General features: G+C 40.4%; 1 protein-coding gene and 1 long non-coding RNA gene across 4 annotated transcripts in view; one reads left to right on the top strand and one right to left on the bottom strand.

Annotated features, from left to right (window-relative positions):
* Positions 1-3046, top strand: part of LOC310757991 (uncharacterized protein) — a 15633-nt gene extending 12587 nt beyond the window's left edge. The window contains exons 7-9 of one of the 2 annotated variants that reach the window (XR_014545608.1): positions 820-859; positions 1918-2337; positions 2793-3046. Coding sequence is in view for 1 of the 2 variants with exons in the window: in XM_083603901.1 (XP_083460027.1) it covers positions 820-859; positions 1918-1990 (113 nt within the window). In the remaining variant the exon portion in view is untranslated. Of the gene's footprint in view, positions 1-819; positions 860-1917; positions 2614-2792 lie in introns of those variants that run through there. The other variant, XM_083603901.1, reaches the window with a different exon arrangement.
* Positions 1-15943, bottom strand: part of LOC310758042 — a 17620-nt gene extending 1677 nt beyond the window's left edge. The window contains exons 1-2 of one of the 2 annotated variants that reach the window (XR_014545636.1): positions 15747-15943; positions 3283-3437 (exon numbers count right to left, since the gene is read on the bottom strand). This is a non-coding gene — a long non-coding RNA (uncharacterized lncRNA). Of the gene's footprint in view, positions 1-3282; positions 3484-15746 lie in introns of those variants that run through there. The other variant, XR_014545637.1, reaches the window with a different exon arrangement.
* Between the last annotated feature and the right edge of the window lie 492 nt (positions 15944-16435).

The following is a 16435-nucleotide window of genomic DNA, read 5'->3' on the forward strand; positions in this document are numbered from 1 at the left end:
CAAGAAAGTAAAATCTCTCACTGCCTCCATTTCTTCCCCTTCTATTTGCCAGGAGGTGATGGGACCAGTGGCCATGATCTTCGTTTTTTTGATGTTGAGCTTCAGACCATATTTTGCGCTCTCCTCTTTCACCCTCATTAAAAGGTTCTTTAATTCCTCCTCACTTTCTGCCATCAAGGTTGTGTCATCTGCATATCTGAGGTTGTTGATATTTCTTCCGGCAATCTTAATTCCAGCTTGGGATTCATCCAGCCCAGCCTTTCGCATGATGAATTCTGCATATAAGTTAAATAAGCAGGGAGACAACATCAATATACACCAATATAAAATTGTATTTAAAAAGAGTAGACTATCAGCATAAAAAACAACTCAAGTGGTTGTGAAGCCCCAGAATGTTGAACAAAACTGTGTTCCTGCAGCAATGTCCCTCCAATTTCACAGAGCTTTATTCTCTTTTCTCTTCTTTCCTAAAAGCTGCACACTATTCTCTAGCACTGCAGCCCATATCTCCTATGATTATTAAGGAATAGGGAGCCTTGCCACTTTCAGTGCTCCATTTCTCTTCCAGTGCATGAAACCCTCTTGGGTGAATCTTTGAAGTCACCCTCAGCTATCTCTTTCTGTGTGGTCTTTCAGTTGTGCACAAAGAAGAGTCCTGACTGCTTGCTATGCTATTCGTGTTGCTTTTAGTGAAAGTTTTCTACTCCTCAAGAGTTGTGTATTATGACTTAGCCAAGTCTGTTGGTTCACTAAATTGCATGATACTGTCCTAGAATAGATGTTCCTCTTAAAACTAATCAATCTTCATTCCCTCTCTAGGTAAAAAGATTAGAAAATACCACATTGACGAAACCAAAAGGTTAGTGGGATTTCAAGAAGCTCTGTGAATGTTTGAGGAATATTGTGTTGAAGAAAAATAAGAGGGTGAAGGTATATAAAATGCAATATAAAAATTAGGAAATGTGTAATTAAAAAATTGAATAATGGATGATTGTTAGAGAGGCTGAAGGAAGTCCAAAAGAGAAAATATGTGATAAATTTAGATTGGATATTATAAATGTATGTTGGAAAATTAATAAAAATTATTTATAAAAAAAAGAAACCAAAAGGATAGAGTTTAGTTTGCAATCCAATTCTTTTTTGTGTCTAATTGAAAGAGAGACATAATAATTTTTATATGAGCCCACACTAACATTTCTGGTTCTATTTATTCTCCTTTTCCCTTTGTGTTTATTATCCTTACCCAATAGCCCTGTCCTTTTTAATTTTTCTTTTAGACTGTAAGTAAGCCTCAGGGCAGGACTTGCATTCTTTTCTTGGGAAATACCAATGTAGCCATAGTAATTGTTCTGCACTTATCCAATGGATGCTATCCCGTAGGCTTTATATGCTAATATTGAGGGGGGGGGTAATCAGGATTTATTTATTTTTTACTATCCTAAGAAATCTGTTATCCTAAGGCGTATGTTGACACAACCACTATGCCTACAAACTCCACTGAAATTCAGGCCCAACTAAATCCATGTACAGTGGTACCTTGGGTTAAGTACTTAATTCGTTCCGGAGGTCCGTTCTTAACCTGAAACTGTTCTTAACCTGAAGCACCACTTTAGCTAATGGGGCCTCCCGCTGCCACTGCACGATTTCTGTTCTTATCCTGAAGCAAAGTTCTTAACCTGAAGCACTATTTCTGGGTTAGCGGAGTCTGTAACCTGAAGCGTTTGTAAGCTGAAGTGTATGTAACCTGAGGTACCACTGTATTGTACAATACTTTTACCCATTCGTGGGTTGGCAATCTTAATTTGGCACCAGAACTGCAGTATTAGCGAAAGAAACTGAGCTAAATGAATAAGTTAAACAAAACAACCGTGTACTTATTTACTACAAGCTTTAAAAGACTTGTGCTTGTCCTTGCAGCTTAAACACACATGAAGAACCCGAACAAACTCTTGCTGAAACAGGAGGAGAGAATGGAATGTTTCCTCTTTAGCAGTCGCATTTTTACATTCAGATCTAGCTACAAATTCAAGATCCATGAATGGAAGCATTTCGAAGAAGCATTCCGGAATGAAAGATTGCATAACATATGCTGAACGCCCTATTGCATCTATTTGCCAACTAACCACTTCATCTCTCCCCGCCCCCACCCCCGCCCCCCGCTTCTCTTCTTTTATTGGGCTCTCTTCCCTGCTTCCACCTTTCATTTTAAAATCTTGTACTAAGCATAAAATGAATGGTAAATAATGGTAGTGGCTGTGATATTAGTTGCAGCTGTGGCAGCAGCAGCAACAACATGTTGGTCTATTTTCCATCTGGTAGTAATCTGCTATTCCAGCAGTTACTAATAATGCTAAACTCTATTACTTAAACATTTTCTTCCTCAAATTTCTAGGTGTTTAGCTTACATCATGCAAATCCTTTTACAAGTAATACATTTTAATCATGCTAGTGATTAATATGTAAAGAAGCCTTGCGGAATTATTGTTATTGGTAGTGGTAGTAGCACTGTATTTAGACAATGTATATACAGCACTGCTTAATTACAGCAGTCTCTAAGTGGTGTACAAGGAATGCAATACAATAAAAATAAAAATTGGTTAAATCTATTTAAAATGTTTAAAATAAATCAAATCCTTAAGTAAACTATTCATGTATTGCCTAATGATGAGGACTTGTGCCTTGTGCAGACTGCCCCAGAAATGCAAGTGAGAAGTGCTCTCCTCCATGTGTTTGAGCTAGCTCATGTTTGATTTTTTGTTTTAGCTCATGAACAATATTTGCATTTTAAAGAGTTTGATACTCTAACAGCACAAACCTATACAAGTACTCATAATTCTTAGTTTAATGGATAGGTGTACATAGAACTGCAGCTTCAGTGACCTGATCAGTTATTGTGAACCATCTAGGCTCTGTATCTTGGTAGATTCAGTGTGGCCATTGCCTTCAGTTTATTCAGTCATTTTCTTTGGAGCAAACATGTCCATGAGAATGTTGCACACTGCCACAATAAATGGAAATACATGCCTTTCTGTTCTTTTACAGCATTTTGCAGACAGACTGGGGTTAATGTTTGAAAAAATTACAAGTGTATAGTGCTACCTAAAGTTTAAGAGTTGATTCTTGAATCTTTGCTGAGATTGATTTCATAGGCACTTTCCCATGCATTCTGTTCCATTACTCAAATTCTTTCCCCAACATTTTTGCAGTCCTGTTGTTCAATATCCTAAGACAGCTAGAACCATTAGCGCAGTTTGCACCATGGTCTTGCAATGGAAACCATACCTTCTTTGCTGTTTGTCAGCTGCCTCCATGTTGTCTGATGTTGCCTTCAAGCTGTTAACCAGGCATTTTGCTGAGTCTTGAAGAATGAGAAATAACCGTGGTGCAGTTACAACTTGTCTGTTACTCTTTCTTCCAGATATGGCAAGATGGTGGGGCTGAAAGGGGGAGACAGCTGCAGTAGGGGGGTAACTAGAAGTGGAAAAGCACACTGCAGTGAAATGCTTGACACCTTCTGCAAGGGTAGTGCACAATGTGGAATGCCTCCTTTGACCAATGAACAGACAGGATTTGATTCAAACACTCCCAACCTATCTGACATATCATTCTGAAAAGTTATAATGCATCATACACATGCACTCCTCAAGATAATGGAGAAGCCAGTCTGAGCAAATCTGCCTTATGGAGACCGTGCCCCAGAAATGTAAATTAGATGCAACACAGGCACCTGAGCATTCCTTCTTCCCCACCTTGCTCTCCATATTCTCACTTCCAATTATTTACTCTGGCTCATGTTTGAATTTACAAAGGAAATCAGAGGACAGGAACCTGCACGGAACGCTAATGAATTCTGTTGGGACATATGTAAATGGAAATGCACTGAACTAATTCATGAGGAACTGATACCAGCTGTCAGCACATTTAATGAAAGGTTAAAGAGATCTTTTGGAGAAGCAACCAAGAGAGACGTACATTCCTCTAAAGAAATAAGGCATAAGAAATACAATCCCGGGATGCAGAGAAACTTGGCAGACATGGCAGCTCTTTAAAGAGCGACAAAGTAAAAGAAAAGAAAAAAAGACGTACTGTATTAAGGTTAACATTCCTTCTCACTTAAGAAGTCCTTCAAAGCAAGGCTGAGTGAACTGACTGACCCATTAGTACCTTATTGCAATTCAGAATCTGTTAGCCAAATTAAGTTCGATAAAAGCTTCCATGTATTATGTCCTATGATTTTTGGAGCATCTTTGAAGTTTTGTGCATATGTGTTTACAGAGTGCATCCTGGAAATGTTCACAACATGTCATTCTTTTTCTATGATGCCATGGCATCATGGCTGACAGATGGGATTCTGGCTATGTGCATCATCATCATCATCATCATCATCATCATCATCATCATCATTCCACCTTTTCCCCAGGCACCTTAATTTTTAAAACCGCAGACAAACTTACATGCTTTGTAGCTAGGCTACTGAAGTAACATCTTTTACTCACTGATATTACCCACTCATCTGACCAAACTGCGGGAGGCAGTGGAAGACAGAAGTGCCTGGTGTGCTCTGGTCCATGGGGTCACGAAGAGTCGGACACGACTAAACGACTAAACAACAACAACAACATTACCCACTCAATAAATGTCATATGGCTCTAGAAACATCAGTATATCAGCTGATCATCACTGATAATTAGCAAGCAATCAAGCATGCATACATAGATGGGCATTTCTGCACCTGATACATATCATTTATTTATTTATTTACTTATTTATTTATTTATTTATTTGAAGTGTCTCCAACCCACGCTTCATCTACAGTGATACATAAATTACAAAATGTAAATGATAAAATACATCTCAATTGAAAAACAAAACACACAGCTCAAGGCAAGAGAGTAAGCTAAATAATCATCAATTTATAATGCCTGGGCAAACAAGTAAATAGCCTGATGCCAAAATTTTTACATTTGTGCCAGTTGCACTTGTGAGAAGAGATTCCATGATACAGGCACCTCCAGAGGAGGCTCAGGTTCCGTCTCACCTGTTAGTGCCTAGGTACACGGAGATAGACCTCGCTGGGCTTCTTGCACCAACTAGAGAATGCCAGGCAGCTACGTTCTCCCCCACAAGCAACCCTTGGGATGATTCATCACTCTTCTTTCCCGATGCGCTTCTGCAACACATATCCAAAGATATATGCACACAATACAATAGCAGAGTCCAAGCAGAAGCTAGGCATTGGAGATGTAGATTTCTAAGCTACTTTATTATGTACAAAACAGAACAAAAGAAAACATGGCTCCTTTCTCCATCTCCGAGAGAGCAGAAAAGCAATAGTACAACATAATGGAACAGTGTAACTGAAACTTCCGTTCTCATGACTCCAACAGTATGGAATGTCAACACAGACATGTGATGAAAACAATTACACATCCTGCAATGGGAGGAATGAAATCCCAACATCCTCCCCCATTTCATGTAACTGTTGTTGTATTACCTAATGCAGCTGTACACAATCAAACATACAGTCGTTATGCATATAACAGACATAATGAGCTTCCCTCAATTGCAAAAGACATTGAAGAGCCTCCTGAGAAGATCTCAGAGCACAGTCAGTCTGGTATAGAGAGAGGATCTTCAGTTATACAACGGCATTCCTGTTTATAAGACATGGAGCCAATGCTATGGTACTGCTTTAAAACCACACAGCAAAGACCATTAGTTACACAAGGGTGTAGTTCTGAGGAAATCACATTTACTAAACAATTTTGTTCTGCTAAAATTCCATGCCACCAGCCTGGTAATTCAACCCCTTTCTTTAGACTGTATCAACACAAGCACAAGTTGCCATGGCGATTTCAATGGTGATTTCACAATCACCCGTTAACTAGGTGGACCGCAGGAGCATTTTCTGAACATATGTTCCTTGGAAGCAGAAGTGAGGCATGGGATTCATTGTGAGATTAGCCCCAGCAATATGGTAAGCTGTTTACAAACATTATAGCATCCATATGGAGCGCCATCATGCCAATATGTTTTTCACTTATGCTCACATGCAAATTTTAAGATTTGAACCTGTTCCCAGTTAGAGTATAACAGCTTCTATTGCTTTTAAAGTATACTTTTTCTTTGGCTATAAGGGTTTCTTCTACTCCCCCCCCCCTATATAAGATGAGTTTTGTAAGCCTCTGTTGTATCGTGAATCCAACTCGACATCAGAGATGAAATTCAGTTTGCTATCGCATTTCCATGTGGTGCACTGACATTCATTATCCCTTGAGACTCTTTGAGGAACTGCATTTATAACCAGGGTGATGGTGGGGATGGTGGGGAATCGATCCAGTTTAATGTTCCCTTGAAATTCTACAGTGCTCAATTTATTGCAATTACTATGGCACACAGAACAGCAGCTTCCTGGCCCAAGTGGTTTTTAATTTGTTCCGATTCAATGTCAAAACGTAATGGTATTATATCTGGAGAATCCAAAGGGACAACAGCTTTGCTTCATGAAGCAATGTGGTAATTAAATCGAAGATTTAGCTTATGTCTATGAAATCATTCGACGTGTACCTATACCTGCAGCTTGGGGAAAATTGTCTACACTAAAATGACCAATAAATTGGCTCAAAAAGGCCTGAAGAGAGAAGATAATGACCTAACTAGCCCGATTAATATAGAGAAGGCGGAGAAAAGTAATTAAAAACGAAGATACAGCTATTTCGGAACAAGGATTGGATAATGAGGAAACACAAAAGAAAACTATAGCAAAGCCAGCCAGTGGCTGAGATAGGAAGGCAAATCCTTTAAGAAGAGGGAATTAAAAGATTATTTCAAGATTAATAGAATACCAATGTAACTTTCTTAATAGACCTCATTATAGCAGATGGTTCCTACCAGTGCTTTCATCCTCGTTTCATTACTTTTCTGGTTCATTTCCAAGTTCTAAGTTGAATGCAAACACATTTGGGTTTTTTAGGAAGGTGAGAATATAAGTAATATATTTGCTAAAAAGCCCAGCTGATCAGCAGCGTTTTTTTGTCATAAGAAGAAAGGTAGAAAATGAGTGACAGAAGAACAATGCAAGATGACTAAATAAAACAAGCACAAAGGCTCCAGAGCTAAAGAATAGGTAGTTTCACAGCAATGACAGAGGGTGACCTTGTAAGTATAACAGCTCTGGTTAGCTGTGGCTAGGATTTGGAACTTGCTCCTGATGGACACCTGGCTTGAGTTTCCCCACTCTCCTTTTAATGGCTTCCACCGTGTGGCAAAAACTCTGCTTTCTAGGAAGCTTTTGGGGGAGCATGGTAGTTTTTATTCTATCTGGAGTTTTTACTTTGCTGCAGGATTTTTTTTTTTAATGATATTGAATTCTGCTGCTGCTTCTGCCTGGCTAGAGCGTCACTTACAGTTCTTTCTTATTATTTATCCTTTAGTTTTGCTGCATCTGCTTTGAGTTGTGATGTTGTAGTTTTATTTTATTGCTTTTGCTGGGACGAGATGTCATGGACTGATGATAGCAGATGTTACATGAAGCCATAGCATAAAATTTCCAGAGTAGTAGTCATTCTAAATGTTTATTATCGTAGCTTCCCCCCTCTCCTCCCCGCTACCCCTGTGTCACCACAAAATTGGCTCTGGGGCGTTTTAGGAGAACCCCCAAAATAGTGCATGGGGAAGGGGGCATTCTGTCTGGTGAACTGCAATGGTTGCGCAGATGGAACATTTGCATGTTCCCAATACTTCTGGCATATGTATGTCAATGCAAATTCAGCTTTAACAGGCAATAAATTATTAAATTCATATTTAGCGTGTTGTAAACTTCGATGCAGATTTGGAGAAGGGGATGCTGCAAATAGACTTAAAAAGGGATTCACTGTTTTCTCTACATTACATGCTCACCATTCAATAGTACATGAAGAAGTTGTACCTCCATTATTTTCAAAATATTCCTGAAATTCAACTCCCTTCTGTCTTAACCCACCCCCCCTTATTCAGAAGTTCCGTGTTTAAATGCCAAGAGCCAGAGTGGCTGGAGCAACCCTGTCAGATGAGTGGCATATAAATAATAAATTATTATTATTACTGTTATTATTATTTAAGCAACATCAGATAACTGTATGGCAAGACAAAAAATTTTTTTCCCTTCCAGTAGCACCTTAAAGACCAACTAAGTTAGTTCTTGGTATGAGCTTTCGTGTGCATGCACACTTCTTCAGATACACTGAAACAGAAGTTGCCAGATCCTTCTATATAGTGAGAAGGTGGGGAGGGGTATTACTCAGAAGGGTGGTGGGAATGGGTGGTGGGCAGATAGCTGTGATAAGCCTGTTGACGACTCTTAACGACTGCAATAGATCTTACAGGAAAAAGCAAGGGGTGAGAAGGTGAAAAATGGCTTTGTCATGTATAATGAGATAAGAATCCAATGTCTTTGTTCAGACCAGGTCTCTCCATGGTTTTAAGTTTTAAGTCTGGCTTATCACAGCTATCTGCCCACCACCCATTCCCACCACCCTTCTGAGTAATACCCCTCCCCACCTTCTCACTATATAGAAGGATCTGTCAACTTCTGTTTCAGTGTATCTGAAGAAGTGTGCATGCACACGAAAGCTCATACCAAGAACTAACTTAGTTGGTCTTTAAGGCGCTACTGGAAGGAAAAAAAATTTTTTGTTTTGACTATGGCAGACCAACACGGCTACCTATCTGTATGGCAAGAGATACTGGAGCATGATCTGAAGTAGCAATTGTATCTATATGACATACTATTACATACTGAAGTAGAGGAGATGAAATAAAATAAAAAAATTTTGTTGTTGTTTAGTCATTTAGTCGTGTCCGACTCTTCGTGACCCCATGGACCAGAGCACGCCAGGCACTTCTGTCCTCCACTGCCTCCCGCAGTTTGATCAAACTCATGCTGGTAGCTTCAAGAACAACATCCAACCATCTCATCCTCTGTTGTCCCCTTCTCCTTGTGCCCTCCATCTTTCCCAACATCAGGGTCTTTTCCAGGGTGTCTTCTCTTCTCATGAGGTGGCCAAAGTATTGGAGCCTCAGCTTCACAATCTGTCCTTCCAGTGAGCACTCAGGGCTGATTTCCTTAAGAATGGATACGTTTGATCTTCTTGCAGTCCATGGGACTCTCAAGAGTCTCCTCCAGCACTGTAATTCAAAAGCATCAATTCTTTGGCGATCAGCCTTCTTTATGGTCCAGCTCTCACTTCCATACATCACTACTGGGAAAACCATAGCTTTAACTATACGGACCTTTGTTGGCAAGGTGATGTCTCTACTTTTTAAGATGCTGTCTAGGTTTGTCATTGCTTTTCTCCCAAGAAGCAGGCGTCTTTTAATTTCGTGACTGCTGTCACCATCTGCAGTGATCATGGAGCCCAAGAAAGTAAAATCTCTTACTGCCTCCATTTCTTCCCCTTCTATTTGCCAGGAGGTGATGGGACCAGTGGCCATGATCTTCGTTTTTTTGATGTTGAGCTTCAGACCATATTTTGCGCTCTCCTCTTTCACCCTCAATAAAAGGTTCTTTAATTCCTCCTCACTTTCTGCCATCAAGGTTGTGTCATCTGCATATCTGAGGTTGTTGCTATTTCTTCCAGCAATCTTAATTCCGGCTTCGGATTCATCCAGCCCAGCCTTTCGCATGATGAATTCTGCATATAAGTTAAATAAGCAGGGAAACATTATACAGCCTTGTTGTACTCCTTTCCCAATTTTGAACCAATCAGTTGTTCCATATCCAGTTCTAACTGTAGCTTCTTGTCCCACATAGAGATTTCTCAGGAGACAGATGAGGTGATCAGGCACTCCCATTTCTTTAAGAACTTGCCATAGTTTGCTGTGGTCGACACAGTCAAAGGCTTTTGCATAGTCAATGAAGCAGAAGTAGATGTCTTTCTGGAACTCTCTAGCTTTCTCCATAATCCAGCGCATGTTTGCAATTTGGTCTCTGGTTCCTCTGCCTCTTCTAAATCCAGCTTGCACTTCTGGGAGTTCTCGGTCCACATACTGCTTGAGCCTTCCTTGTAGAATTTTAAGCATAACCTTGCTAGCGTGTGAAATGAGTGCAATGATTTTGGTGCAATCCTGAAAGAAACATAAATTCACATTCTGTGCCATGCAGAGCACACCAAATGCAAACTCAATCCAATCCAAACTCCGATATATATATTTTGGCACTGACCTCCCTGAAGATTGGATTTTACATGGAGGAGTTCTCCTAGCTAAAATCAGTTCATAAGCCAGGTGTGGAGAACCTTGGGCCTTCTAGGTGTTGCTGCACCCATAACTCCCATTAGCCCCAGCAAGCATGATCAATGATCAATAGCTAGGGGTGAAATGGAAATAGGGATGATGAATGTGTAATCTGTTGCGAACCTTAGGGTCAGATATGTCTCAGTAATCCCATGTCCATTGAACCAGCCATGTCATCAGCTGGTGTTGGTCCACTGTGCTTCATTAAGTCCAGGGTCAATGCAGCTGTCTACCAAGAGATTTTGGAACACTTCATGCTTCCTTCCACAGACGAGCTTTATGGGGATGCTGATTTCATTTTCCAGCAGGACTTTGGCACCTGCCCACACTGCCAAAAGTACCAAAACCTGGTTCAGTGCCCATGGGATTACTGTGCTTGATTGGCCAGCAAACCCGCCTGACCTGAACACCATAGAGAATCTATGGGGCATTGCCAAGAGAAAGATGAGAGACATGAGACCAAGCAATGCAGAAGAGCTGAAGGCTGCTATTGAAGCTTCCTGGTCTTCCATAATACCTCAGCAGTGCCACAGGCTGATAGCATCCATGCCATGCCGCACTGAGGCAGTAATTGATGCAAAAGGGGCCCAAACCAAGTACTGAGTACATGTGCATGCTTCTACTTCTCAAAGGTCCAATATTGCTCTATTTACAGTCCTTGTTTTGCTGATTTCATTTAATATTCTAATTTTCTGAGATTGTTAATTTGGGGTTTTCATTAGCTGTACGCCATAAACATCACAATTATAACAAATAAAGGCTTGATATATCTCGCTTTGCATGTCATGAGTCTATCTCATATATTAGTTTCACCTTTTAAGTTGAATTACTGAAATAAATGAACTTTTCCACAATATTCTAATTTTCCAAGTTTCACCTGTATATTGTGATGAAATGTCACATATATGTGCCTTACTGCAATAATTGCAGGTAGGTGGTTGCTTTCCATTTTTGTGCTTAGATATCGACTCTCTCAGTTTTAAGGTATCTGTGTGATAAAATAGGCACTGATTATCCTTCTCTCCCAATATGCATCATAAAAGCCATGTGCATATTTAATGCACTATAGAGCATGTCTGTGGAGAAATCCACAGTGCTCAATCCAGTAATGAATCATTTATGGGGGTTTGGATTATCTTTGTGTACTGAATTAAGATGTCTCTGCACAAAACAAGCCCCCCTTGACACAATTTGCATCACAGGCCCCACTGTGTACGTTGTGTAGATGAATTATTTACTGAAGTTTTGGATCATTTGCCTAGCACCAGATTAAGCTGTTTAATTTGAAATCTCTCCTTAAAACTTCTAACATTTTCTTTAAAAAAAAAAAGAATTGTGAATATAAAATGTCTTTTTAAAAAAATTCTTCAGGTGAAAAAAATGAAACAGGTTAAGGTTAAAGGTTTCTCTTCTTGATGACAGTGTCCCTACTATTTGTTTTTACAAACCAGTTTTGCTTCAGCTTGGAAACAGCTGGCAGATGCTGAGAATGCTGTAGAGTTAAGTCTTAGCTAAACCAGATTCTCTGCTACAGTGTAATAATAATTTGGAAGAGTCCCTCCGGTGTGAAAAATGGCTCCATCCCCATGCTCTCAAAATACTTGGGGTCAGCCAGTGAAATTGATTGGTGGATAGGTTCAGGTCAAAGAAAACGAAGTGTTTTTAAGAGCAGAGATGATTTAAGAGCAGAGATGGGCAACTGGTGGCTGCCAAAACAGCATTGGATGACAACTGCTGTTGGATCCAGCCATCATAGCCCAATGGTCATGGGAAATTTTGTCCAGCAAAAGTTTTCCAACATAAAAGGTAAACAGTTCTCTGGAGGGCATTTCATAGAAAGGGTACTAGCTGAAAAAAGTCATGTCCTTGGAAGAAGAAGAAGAAGAAGAAGAAGAAGAAGAAGAAGAGGAGGAGGAGGAGGAGGAGGAGGAGGAGGAGGAGGAGGAGGGGGAGTTTGGATTTGATATCCCACTTTATCGCTACCCGAAGGAGTCTCAAAGCGGCTAACATTCTCCTTTCCCTTCCTCCCCCACAACAAACACTCTGTGGGGTGAGTGGGGCTGAGAGACTTCAGAGAAGTGTGACTGGCCCAAGGTCACCCAGCAGCTGCATGTGGAGGAGCGGAGACGCGAACCCGGTTCACCAGATTACAAATCTACCGCTCTTAACCACTACATCACACTGGAAACCCACTTAAACCTGTGAAAGGAGACACTTGGAACAAGGTTTCAGAAGGTGACCTTAAGTAGGCTCATATGAGATGGTGCAGTCCTTCAGCAGACCTGTGTCTAGGCCATTAAGGTCTTTATAGGCGGAGCAAGCACTTTCAGCTAAGCCTTCCTAAGTTCACTCCCTGATGTTTTGTACTGTGTTTTCTGTAGCAAAATGACTGAGACATCTAACTTATTTCTCTTCAAACTTCTCACTTCTGCTATTTCTTTTTGCCAAGCTTGCTCCCAGCACAGAGTGAATGCCAGCATATCTCATCTATCATTCATTGCCATGAACTTACACTGCTGTCTGCAACATTTCCACTGGGCTGAGCCCTCTGTGCTTTGGTTTTTGTTTCCGTGCTCTGTTTTCCACTTCACTTTCAAATCCAGCCACAATACCTCACTTTTTGTCGAGTGCTCTTCATTTCCAAGGTCTCAGAGCACTTTATACTAACACATATCCAGCTGTATAACAACTCCGGTAAAGAAAAGAATGGAACTGTTGGTTCATGACCCACCAGCACTGACAGGAAGAGTTGCAGCTCAGCACGGTAGTTGAGGGAAGGAAATAAAGAAGAGTATAGTCTCAAATTGAAACAGTAGGGGACAATTAAAGTGAGAAGGATGTAATTATTACACACATTGAAAGGTGAATATTTCTTGAGAGAAAGAGCATAATTTTGACATAGCAATTCCACATCCCCACATGTTGTAACCATTTCCTGCAAAATTGATGAGTACAGCCACTATGTGGTGAAATGTGACAGAATAAAGTACATTACATCAGCTGTCATGTATCGCTCAGCAATAGAATAATGGAAATGTCCCCTTAGCCTCTGACATTATTTTGAACCAGTCTTCCTGAAATATGGCTACTACCCAACTTATAGGTGATTCAGGTGTCCTCTGCTGTTGCAGGGAATTAGCATTTTTCCACTCTACACAAGGGTAGAAATGAACTCTTAGGGGGGAAATGAACTCTCACCTGTTCATCTTCCACCCATCCAAGTAAAAACATTATATGTAACTGTTTAACATAACTGTTAAATATATGTGTTTGTTCCCCATTACAAGATACTGCTAATGAAAATTCACTATGCTGTGGATGAAAAAACACTATTTACACACACACACACCCCATACTTTCAGTGAGAATTGCACTGAAACACCTTTTATGGATGATTTGGGTGATATGAGAGAGTCCAATTTCCTTTTCATACCAATATTTGGGAACATATTAAGGTACCTCATGAGGGAAGGCGTTCACAAAAAAGCCTTCTTCTAAAAAAGGAGCACTATCAGAACAGCTCTGTAAAACTTCATCTGAAGCAAGAGTCTCTAAAACTTTGATAGGATCTTTGAGTTAAACCTGGAGAAGACTATGTTCCTTTCCTATATATGTCAGCCCTTCAACTTCTAACTTGAAGGAAGAATCCTAAATCTGCAGTGGAATCTTTGGGCTAAAATTCAGTTTAATGATGACTAGAATCCATGGAGAGCAGAAGCTTTCAATGCAGAACAAAATATATGGCCCATTCTTTATACTGGTGTCTTTCAGAAGCACATAAAATATTGAAGTGTTACGTGCTGATATTCTGTTCTACATGCAGTCTTATAGATGTTCCCTCAAAAGCCTTAATTTCTGTCCACATTTCATTGTCTAGTTAGTGGGACTGTAGCCCTCCACTGAGGCTGCAATCTTAAACATCTTTATTAGGAATTAAGTCCTATTGAAATTAATGGGAGTTACTCCTGAGTAAAAATACATAGGATTGCAGTGTTAATTTTCCATTCTTGTTTATTCAGTTCCACTTCCATATTTAAATTATTTCATTCTGTGCATAATTGCCTCTATGCAGATTTCTCATACCATGATGTTTGCAGCTTCAAAAGCCAATGCAATGAAGGAGGGAAGGAATATTCTACAATAAAAAGAGAAGCCATTGTGATGTACTCTCTCTGTCTGTCTTACTTTAGCAAGGAGATGCAATTCAAACTGTATAATTTGCATTGCTGCTCACATCCCTGCTAAAAAGAACCATGTATGTGTAATTCAAAATACGGTCATTTCAGGGGGATGTGAGAGATGTAAACGCATTGCAAATATAAAAATAAACCTTACTTAAGAAGAGAGGTGTTCATTATTTTATTTATTTTTATTCATTTGGGAGGGACGCGGGTGGCGCTGTGGGTAAAACCTCAGCGCCTAGGACTTGCCGATCGCATGGTCGGCAGTTCGAATCCCCGCAGCGGGGTGAGCTCCCGTCATTCGGTCCCAGCTCCTGCCCACCTAGCAGTTCGAAAGCACCCTTAAGTGCAAGTAGATAAATAGGTACCGCTTTATAGCGGGAAGGTAAACGGCGTTTCCGTGTGCTGCTCTGGTGCCGGTTCGCCAGAGCAGCTTCGTCACGCTGGCCACGTGACCCAGAAGTGTCTGCGGACAGCGCTGGATCCCGGCCTCTAGAGTGAGATGACCGCACAACCCTAGAGTCTGTCAAGACTGGCCCGTACAGGCAGGGGTACCTTTATTCATTTAAAAGCATTTATAAACTGTTTAATATATTTTTTTTAAAAAAATCTGTAAGTGGTGCTCATTAAATAGCACTGGGTTCTTTTGGAAACATACATCAGACAAAAGCAGTTAAGAGCTTTTTAAAATTTCTTGTAGCCTAACATCACAATATATTACATGACAAAACAATGTGTGTAAATGACAAATTGAATGCCGAGACTCCTGTGCCTAATGCTACTGAAAACCAAAAGATAAGAGGGGAAATGTAGCATTATACTTTCAGTTGCCTATTAATTCTTAACTAATAATAAATTACGCACAAATCTGCTTGATTGGAAAAGATGCAGAAGCCTCATGAACAATAAAGGTGATAAAGGAGAAGGAGCTGCATGGCAAAGAAATACGAAATGCAGGGAAAATAAGATCCCTGTCTGAGAAATTCTGCTGAAGGGCTTTTTTCTCTCATTTTGGAGCACCTCTCCAGAAATAATGGATGGAATCCACAAGGCACTGCTACAACTGAATGCCATTTTTTTTAACCTGCTGAGCTATAGTTTTCATAGCACTTTAGAGCTTTTTCCACTGGTGGTGGTGGTGGCAAACTGTGTTGGGAGGATAGGATCTTGGATTTGGGGTGTTCAGTTCTCTGGATATATTTAAAATTGAAAACCAGACTTCCTAGCTTCTGAAACTAATCAATATCTTCCAATTCTAAATAGAACTTCCTTATCCCCTTTTAGATTGCTTACTCGGACTGTGGAGATGTCCAGGATTTCTTTTTGAAGGTCATCGTAGGGTTTCAGGCTCTGCATATATACGTGCTTAATGTGATGTGTAAAAAAGCTGGTCACAATTGAAACCATTATACCAGGATTCCAGGTGAAATCTGAGGCGGTGTCTGGAAGCCATAAATAGAATCCTCAGCCTGAGCTCCTCAAGTTACTAAAAGCAACAGGAAGAGTATTATTCAGAGTCTTAATCACAGTAATGCACATGGTAGGTATGGAAGCAGCTCAAGGTACTGTACAACTTCATTTCCTTAGGGTCTTGCGAAAGAACAATGTTAGACAGCAACTGATGATTTCCTTCTATCGGTCCACGATAGAAAGTGTTCTCTCATACTGTATTACGGTGTGGTACGCTGGTTTGACAGCCATGGACAGAAAGTCCCTACAGAGGGTGGTGAAGACAGCACACAATATCATGGACTGTCCCCTGAGTCTGCTAGATGTCATTGCAGGAGACTGTTGCCTCAGAAGAGCGAGGAACATTCTCAGGGGTGACTCACACCCTGGCCAGCACCTTTTTAATCTCCTGCCCTTGGGCAGGAGATATAGAAGAATGATAAGCCGCACGAACAGGTTAAAGAATAGTTTCTACCCGTGGGCCATGAAGCTGCTGAATGGAAGACAGCAACGTTACAGCTGACATTTGGGGT

Source organism: Podarcis filfolensis (genome assembly GCF_964270895.1).
Source record: "Podarcis filfolensis genome assembly, chromosome: 2".
NCBI classification, from domain to species: Eukaryota; Metazoa; Chordata; class Lepidosauria; order Squamata; family Lacertidae; genus Podarcis; species Podarcis filfolensis.